This window comes from Salvia hispanica, chromosome 4 (genome assembly GCF_029641045.1).
Source record: "Salvia hispanica isolate PSC_SH4W2 chromosome 4, Shi_PSC_v1, whole genome shotgun sequence".
Lineage (NCBI taxonomy): Eukaryota > Viridiplantae > Streptophyta > Magnoliopsida > Lamiales > Lamiaceae > Salvia > Salvia hispanica.
The window spans coordinates 47,017,456-47,026,905 of NC_142695.1; the positions used below are offsets into that span (position 1 = coordinate 47,017,456).

Sequence of the window (9,450 nt, forward strand, 5' to 3'; positions counted from 1 at the left end):
GTGTCTGTGACTGCAACCAATTAGCAAAACAAACTGAGATTTCAACTCTACGGTTTTTTCGATCCCCACAAAAATAAAACTCCTACTCATCAACATGCTCCAGAGAAGAAGGAAAGCAAACATAACGGCAGAAGGTTGAAAGGGATATTTTACCCCAATGACCAAACTACCCTCCCAACACGTGGATGCTGAACTGCGTATTTAACGCCTTAACTGTCGCCGGGTCCCACCCCAAAAGCCTATGGCACCACCGTCATGGGCCATATCGTCCCTCCAAATTCCACCCTTTTATATATTCTCGGAATACCAAACAAAATAGGAAAAACAAAAAAAAAAAAAAAACACACTGATATCGCTCAGTCTCTTCAGTTCCTCTACAGCCGTGAAATTAGCTGCTGTTGCCACATTATGGGGATTCCGTGTTATTTCCTCGTTTCCTGCATTCTGCTCTCCTCCGTGGCTGCGGCAGCGGTGACCCAGCAGCATTGGTCTCCGGCGACGGCGACTTGGTACGGGAGCCCCGAGGGCGACGGCAGCGACGGCGGCGCGTGCGGCTACGGATCGCTGGTGGACGTGAAGCCGTTCCGCGCTCGAGTCGGCGCGGTGAGTCCGGTGCTTTTCAAGGGCGGCGAGGGCTGCGGCGCGTGCTATAAGGTGCGGTGCCTCGACCGCTCGATCTGCTCGCGCCGGGCGGTCACCGTCATCATCACCGACGAGTGCCCCGGCGGATACTGCTCCGGCGGCCGCACGCACTTCGACCTCAGCGGCGCCGCCTTCGGCAGGCTGGCTGTGTCCGGCGACGGCGGCCAGCTCCGCAATCGCGGCGAAATCCCCGTCATCTTTCGGAGGTAATGTGACGTCTGTTAATTTTGCAACACTCGTGAAATGCATTTGCTAAAATTGTAAATATTTATTTAATGGGAAATGTTGGTGAACATTATTAATTAATTATTTTTTATTCTAGTAGTTCATTAAAAAATTGCATAGGTATTAAACAATTGTGCCTGGAAATGATGCTCATATTTTCACACAAATTTATTTTACATCATCTCTTTATCCAGTCTTCTTTAACGGTCTTGTTCTGTTTTGTCACTTTATTATGATTAGGTTTTATTAATGATAATTAAGCATTTGGTTAACGAATTAAGAATCCCTATTTCATTATTTAGAAATGGTATGTTGCAGAGTGCAGACACTCATGAGAAAACCCGCGCACATGTTTGCACTTTTTTTGGTCAAAATTTGACTGTATCTCTTGTTTGAATAATTTAAAGAATTCTGGAAAATATTCTGTTGCCAATAAATTAGCAGACAAATACTGGGATCTGATTAAGTAGCTACCAAATATGTAGAATTTAATTATAGTTATGGTTACAGACTTATATTAATGGTATGAAAGTACTTTGTACAGGACTCCGTGCAAGTACCCGGGCAGAAACATTGCGTTTCATGTTAACGAAGGATCAACTAATTACTGGCTCTCGTTGTTAGTCGAATTTGAAGGTGGAGATGGCGATGTCGGATCCATGCACATAAGAGAGGTAACAATTCTCCGCTTCTTACATTTTATATCTCAGTATATAAAAGTTGATTTTCCAGTTAGGGACCCAGAAATTTATTTTTTGGTTGATTTATTATTTACCATAGTCAAAGAAGCGTTCCCCTTTTTCTAGTTGGATTTTCTTTCACAAAGTTTCCAACTTTCACACCTATCATGGCAAAGAACCTCATCTCCTCATAGAAGACCATCATATGAAATTCTAGAGAAAAAACAAAATACTTATAGCATAATTCCAAAATCCCAACGGTTTTATATTACATTCTATTTTATTTTATCTTATAGTATATGAATATTTGTCTATACAGATATCTGATATAGTATGCTCTATTTATTGAACTTTATATCTCTAGCATCACATGCCTCTGACACTTAGCTAACTTTAGTATCTCCAATATTAAGGTGTAATTGCCTTTGAAAAAGAGATTCACTTAACTATAATCATTTTTCTTTGGAAAACTTTTCTCTTTCACACATGCCTTAAATGTTAGGCCAATTCTCTTTTATCCTTCCATTGACCAAAAAAAGGGCTCCACTTTCTCTTCTCTAGTGCCATGTCACAATCCTAAGTGCATCACACACACTTCATTAGGTCTTAAATAGGTGTGATATTATTTTATTTTTGTGTATATATTGCAGGCCAACTCGAACCAATGGCTAGAGATGAGTCACGTTTGGGGTGCAAATTGGTGCATTATCGGTGGCCCTCTACAAGGGCCATTCTCCGTCAAGCTCACAACCCTATCCACCGGAAAAACCTTGTCAGCGAGGGGGGTGATCCCTCAAAACTGGGCTCCCAGGGCTACCTACACCTCCCGCCTTAATTTTAACCACTGATTCTCAGTAGTAACTTTTTATACCAAGTTTCTATCAAAGTCCTATATATTTTTAATCCCTTCAAAGGAAAAGTGGCCAAGAAAAGTTGCACTATGGTTAGCTTTTTTCTTTTTAAGCTGGGAGGTGAGGAGACGGACGATGATCAGAGGGTTTTGTGCGATTCCTTAGAAGCTTTTTTTTTATCTTTTTTTTCCCTACTAAGTGTAGTGTGCGAAGCATGAAATTGCTTTTAGTGTTTGTAGCCCTCTCCAAAGGAGAGAGTGCGATTGAGAGTGGGGGTACTATATAATTCTAGTTCGTGAGTGGTGCTACTTTTCTACATTGCACAAGTTATGGTTGTATTTTGTTTCATTGCAATATAATATAAATGCAATCATATTTGTTTTCGTTGAAGGAAATTGTAGGTGATGTGGGGATTACACATTCTTTTTTTACTCACCATGTCCCTTTCTTTTTCGTATTTTTTGTCCGCTCATAATATATACTCCATCCGTTCAAAATTATCAAATTAATGATAAATGTTATTTTATTTTTGTTTGTCCCACAAAATCTGTTATATTTACCTTTTTAAAAAATGTACTATTGTAATTAATACATATAATGACTAGTCTATCTCTTCATTATTATTTTAATTCTTTTTTCTTTCAGTTAATATACTACTACTAAGTATTTAACTATTTTTTTCTTTTTATTTAGCACACTAAATGCGATAGTTACTCTAGAACAGAGAAAATATTAGACTTCAACAATTATAATACTGCGAATAGAATAATTTTTCCAAAAAACTTTATTGGCCAAAAAAATTGTCTTTGGTGTATTGAACATGGTCAAAGGCGGTTAGGCGGGTACATTCATTTTGGGCCCGCATAATTAACAGTTTTTATCTTTCACGGATATCATATTATTTTTATGATTTTTTAATAACTCCAGGTTTTATATTTTTTGTTACTCCACCGACAGTAGCGGAGAAGATGACATGCTTAATAAATGACACTAGTACGAGATTTTAAAAATTATTGTTTTTTTTATGTTAGGTAGCAATATCAAATAATTAAATATACCAAAATAAAGAAGAAAAGAATAATTGAAGAGTAATTGTTATATTTTCATTATTCTACTCTTTTTAATTTTTTTATTTTACAAGATAACTTTAGTCAATTTAACCTTTTTATTGGTAAAGGTAATCTATTTCCTTTATCATCATTTCAAATGATGCCTCTCTCCTCCATACACATATATTGAACTGAGCTCAATTAATAGAAGGGAAATGAATTAATTCTCCATGAAAGAAGCAGCAGGAAGTCTAACTTAGTTGTAAATCGAAGCTGGTTTCATTTCAACATACAATTGATTTTTTGCGTCAAAACATTCTTAATTAGCTACTAATATTCGTCCATTTTGCTCCCCAATATGGAAGTTTTCAAGCTTGGTTTACATTAATTAGAATTCAATTGCTAAGTATAACTACAGTTAATCAGTATATGATTTGATTCAACTGTTTGAAATATTTATCAATCTTTTAAGTTGAGTGTATGTAATTTACATACACTCAACTTAAGAATTAAACTGCACTAGCTTGCAATAGACTCCCTTATAAGACTCGTACTGATCAGTTGATTTTAATTTATTTTCAAATGTAGACTAAATTCATTTTTCCAATGACGAATAATTGTGCTTACAATCTCTAAATTACATTGAATTATCACATCACATCTAGACCAAACCCACCTTTTCATATCACTTTATTTAATTTTAAAAAATAAATCGCACTTTCAGTGTAAATATTAATCCGAACATACGTACTGCTAGTATTATTTATTTTAATACTAGTATTTTATGTAATTTATATCTATTGTAGTATAGTATACGACTATACTCCAAAAAAATGCAATTTAAGTATCAATAAGTCTATGTAACCAAATTTTGTACAACCAAAAATTGGTTTATTTGAGTAAAAAAGTAATTTATTTATGCATTTAATTAAAAAGTATAGACATATATATAGTATAGGGAATGTGCATAATATTATGGTATTTGTGTATAATTTTTTAAATTTTTTTGAACCATAAAAGGTAATTAATACATACTTTAATACAAATTTGAAAAATAATAGAGAAATAATTTAAATATAAAAATAAAAAATTAAAAACGAGGTCAAAGACTAATAAATTGGTTTTAATTTGTTAACTAACTATATCTATTAATTTAATATTTAATTAACACATCAAAATTACTAATATAATATTATTTTGATTGTACAAAATTTGGTTATTTATCATTGCTCTTTTAAGTATTGAATTGCGCTTTAAGTATTGAGAGTAAGTTCCTTTCTGTCAGAAGATATGAATGCAACAAAAGCTGTGGTTAATTTCAACTCTCACATGCTCGGCACTCAGCAGGCTGCAGCACAACCAATGAAGTTGTTGGCTTCTTACTTCAAATGACCAAATAGTAATTTTTATAATGCCAAAACTATACAAAAGACACCAAAATAAATACAAATAAAATAGATAGACTTGAGATAGAATACGATCCAATAGAAAATATGATAAAATTTGCCTGTGAACGCCCAAATTGTAGGAACATAAAAGGCCCACAATTTTAATAGTGGTGAAAAGAATATATTACTACTATAAATTCGATCAATATTGCGATGAAAAGAATCTCAGTCAATTTCTCTTATGCTACAAAAGTCCAAAAATCACTTCCCTCGTTTTTTGTTTGGTTTGCTTGAGCTTTAATAATGCAAGAGCAAGTCATGTCGATTTCAATCATACGTGTTGGTAAATATTACTATATGCAAGTAAAATAAATTTACCTAAAATGTTGACTTTTAGGCAATATCACACCAAGATGTGCTTTTAGTCATTCCATGAGATCCCATTGCTGTGATACCAAACCAATTCGGCACCAAGTAAATAATAGTACTACTATACATCATTGCAGAAGACATTAAAAATTACTCCTATTTTTGCAGTGGAATCAAAAGTATTCCACCACAAAAATAATGTTGTCATGTACTTACTCTTTCCCCCGATTAAGAATCACACTTTTTCATTTCGATACATCCCCAATCAAGGTCACACTTAATTTATATATAATAATATATTCATTGGTTTGTGTTAAAATGACAACACTTCTTAAAGTGACACCGTGACACCATATATACAGCAATATTATAAACGTTACACAACAATATTACAAACACTACACAACAATTTATAGATTGTTGTATAGCGTGTTGGATATTGTTGGACAAGAAAAATTCCTGTATAAAGAGCAACAAATTGCTGGCCGAGTTTTTCAACTTTTTTTTTTTGCCACGTGACAGCTTATTATTCGTCCACGTGTACAAATGATTGACTATGAATGATGGTATGATGTTATTTTAAGTGGTAGTGGCACCCTAACATGCCCCTATATTCATTTCCTTAATTGTAATAAGAATCATATACGATTTGCTACTAATTGATTTTGTCAATTAATAGCTAATTAATCACGTGATTAAGAAACGTCCCAATAATAATAAGTAATTTAGGGAAAATGTGTCTTGTACCTGGTTAATGTATTACATTCAAAATCCAATTCTATTTAGAATTCCATCGCATGTCACTCTATTACATAATTGAATATAAATAAAACAAGATCTTTGAACAACATGTATTTCACGTAAAACCATAAACATAATAGGATTGAAATATACCTTGGCGATCCATAGCGGAAGCGATTGAGGAAGGAGGAGACGATTTCCTTGAACTCTTTTCAACGTAGTGGCGCAACTCCAACTCCAAGGATTTGTTTTTCTCTCTTTCCCTCATTTATGTGTTCGCTTAATGTGTGTGATTTGATGGGATCACCACACTTGTATATATAGGCAGAGAGAGGACAAACCCTAATAATAAAACATTAAAGCCCTTTCCATCAAAGTGACTATTTAATTAGGACGTTTCTTTTTTACCAAGTAATACCAAAATCAAATTAAATAATTGATCATAACCATTTGATTTAATTTTTATAGTCCATAATATATTAAACCATAAATATATATATATATATATATATATATATATATATATATATAGGGGTGTGTTAAAATGACAACACTCTTAAAATGACACTGTGACACCACGCTAGACTTCAATATTATAAACGCTAGACTGCAATATCCAGTACACTAGACTGCAATCTATAGATTGCAGTCCAGCGTATTGGATATTGCAGGCGGGAAAAATTGCAGTTTAGCGTATTGGATATTGCAGTCCGCGAAAATTTACCCTTGAGCAATTTTTATAATTGCCACATGGCAGCTGATTATTCGTCTATGTGTACAAATGATTGGCTAGGATTGGTGGTATGGTGTTACCTTAAGAGGTGTTGTCATTTTAACACAAACCTATATATATATATATATATATATATAAATATACACAGAGTTGTGATCATTGTCGAACCAATTTTAAAGACCGAACTAGAGACCAAATCTGGGCCATTAGATCTAGTTTTTTTGATGAGATGTGCTGCTGTGAAAATTTTTTCGGCTTCATTACAATCCCATTTTACTTCATTATATAGGTTTATTACTTCATTCTGTACGTAATACCTTGAAACTACAACATGTTTTTACTTGTTTCCAGTAGGTTTTGAAATGATTCAACATATGCTTCATTCAAATTCATTGACGTGGGTTTTTGCTTGATTAACATTTAAAAATGCAATTTATTCAAGTGAGTTTATTACTTCATTCAGAAACGTTATTACTTCATTGGATAAGATTTTTACTTCATTCCAGTAGGACTTCAAATGCTTCTACACATACTTCATTCCAATAATTTATTACAGTATTCCATGTGTTTATTAAACCATATTAGCGCCATGGCGTTGGTGATAGATATTGTAGAGAGAAAAAACGGCACGCGACGGCGAAACCACATTTACGTACTGGAATGAAGTAAAAACCTACTGGAATGAAGTAAAAACCTACTAGAATGAAGTAATATATTCTGGAACGAATTTATATCTTCGTAACATGTTAGTATGACTTATTTACCTTCAGATGAATTAAAATAAGCTCGTGATGAAGGCGAAAATAATTTATAAATTTCTGTATCTTATCCATAAAAAACTAGATCTAAAAGCCCTAATTTGGTAGGGTTCGGTGGTTCGGTCTTTAAGGGTGGATTTGTGGTTAATGGGACTATATATGACCGAACTAGAGACCAAATTAGGACCACTCATTTTTCCCAATCTTATGGTTATGATTAATTTACAATTAATTTAATATTTTATTAAATTAAAACGTTTTTTTTATTATTTAGATTTTTTTTAATTTTTTTTACTTTTTTTTAATTTTTTTTAATTTTTTAAATTTTTTTTCGATAAAAACTTGCTGGAGTAAATAATGAACTATATTCACTACATAATGAACTAAATGAATGTATGTTATGAACTTATGAACTCCTCCAACGTCGGCCTTTGAAAAGAGGCGCATGATTGAAGAGTTTTATGGAATGCCAAGGCCTGAAGTAGTAGAGGTCCATCCTTCGGATGTTGTAAAGACCAAGGGTCATGCTAGAAGCTCCGCGAGCCGACTGATTTCAAAGAGAGAAAAGGCTGTAAAAGAGGCTATTAGGCCTCTTAGACGTTGTAAGGCGTGCGATGAGTTGGGTCATCACGACTCTAGAAACTGTCCAATGCTTAAAGAGATGACGAAGGAGAAAGAGCTTAGTAAAGGCAAGAGGAAAGCTTGATGTGTTTTGTATCTAAAAAATTAGTTTTCGTCTTGTATTCAGTTTTATTATTTGTTTCGTTGTCTTAGTTTTATTAATTCTAGCGCTGTGAACATTTTATGCATAATAAATTTGCATTTTTCGGGAGTTAACGTGCATTATCGAATAATAGCCTTGCATTAATAATGATTTTCTGTGCATTACTCCCTTTATTTATACCATTATTCCATTACTTTGTTAACGTGCATTATCGAATAATAGCCTTGCATTAATAATGATTTTCGGTGCATTACTCCCTTTATTTATACCATTATTCCATTACTTGGTTAACGTGCATTATCGAATAATAGTCTTGCATTAATAATGATTTTCTGTGCATTACTCCCTTTATTTATACCATTATTCCATTACTTTGTTAACGTGCATTATCGAATAATAGTCTTGCATTAATAATAATTTTTTGTGCATTACTCCCTTTATTTATACCATTATTCCATTACTTTGTTAACGTGCATTATCGAATAATAGCCTTGCATTAATAATGCTATTATGTGCATTACTCGGTTCATTACATCCATTATATATGTTGTGTTTACGACATCAGATACTAGTACCAAAATATGCTTCTGTTAGCAAGTAGTTCCGCATACTATGTATGGATCAAAACAGACATGGCAACAAGTCATTTTTTTCCCTACCAAATTTAGTTATCCAAAAAAAACATAGTACTAAAAGTAATATAAGTAGCATTTCCAATGATTATCCATACGATCAATCCAGTTCATTCACGGCTTCCTTCTGCCGTGGAGTTAGGCAATTTATACAGGCAATGAACTCGGTGGGGGTTTGTCGACAGTAGAGGTGATCGACTTTCTTTCCCCTCGGCTTCCTCTTCTCTGCGTCTTCATGAGACGAACTAGCCTCGGCCCTTTGCTGTTCAGCCAATCTCTCCCTGAACATTTGGGCAATTGCAATTGCAAGAAGATCATCCACTGCTTCGTCAATATCCAACCTTGGCAGCTTCGCTGCTGTCAAAAAATCAGTAATGTATCGCATTAATGCACAACACTAACTGTATAATGTACAAAGGTAATCAAATAATTCACCAATGAATTAATGTATCGCATTTGTGAATTAATGTATCGCATTAATGCACAACACTAACTGTATAATGTACAAAGATAATCAAATAATGCATCTGAATTAAAACTAAATTCATAATGTATATCAGTCCCTACAATAATGTACATATAGCATCAAATAATGTTGAAATTAAAATCATAATGTACATTTAACATCTGAATTAAACAGACGGATGTAGCTTCAATC

At 33.7% G+C, this 9,450-nt stretch overlaps 1 protein-coding gene across 1 annotated transcript; it reads left to right on the plus strand.

Annotated features, from left to right (window-relative positions):
• The first annotated feature begins 325 nt into the window (after positions 1–325).
• On the plus strand, positions 326–2,829 carry LOC125193574 (expansin-B3-like). The gene is made up of 3 exons (XM_048091399.2): positions 326–848; positions 1,412–1,541; positions 2,198–2,829. Exons 1-3 carry the CDS (start codon positions 409–411, stop codon positions 2,393–2,395), a joined length of 768 nt encoding a protein of 255 aa, XP_047947356.1. The 5' UTR covers positions 326–408; the 3' UTR covers positions 2,396–2,829.
• The last annotated feature ends 6,621 nt before the right edge of the window (positions 2,830–9,450 follow it).

Bases quoted from the DNA above. Each gene is read 5' to 3' on its own strand.
- LOC125193574 (XM_048091399.2), top strand. From the start codon at position 409: ATGGGGATTCCGTGTTATTTCCTCGTTTCCTGCATTCTGCTCTCCTCC. The intron at 849-1,411 runs GTAATGTGACGT...TACTTTGTACAG, and splicing joins ATCCCCGTCATCTTTCGGAG to GACTCCGTGCAAGTACCCGG. The intron at 1,542-2,197 runs GTAACAATTCTC...TATATATTGCAG, and splicing joins GATCCATGCACATAAGAGAG to GCCAACTCGAACCAATGGCT.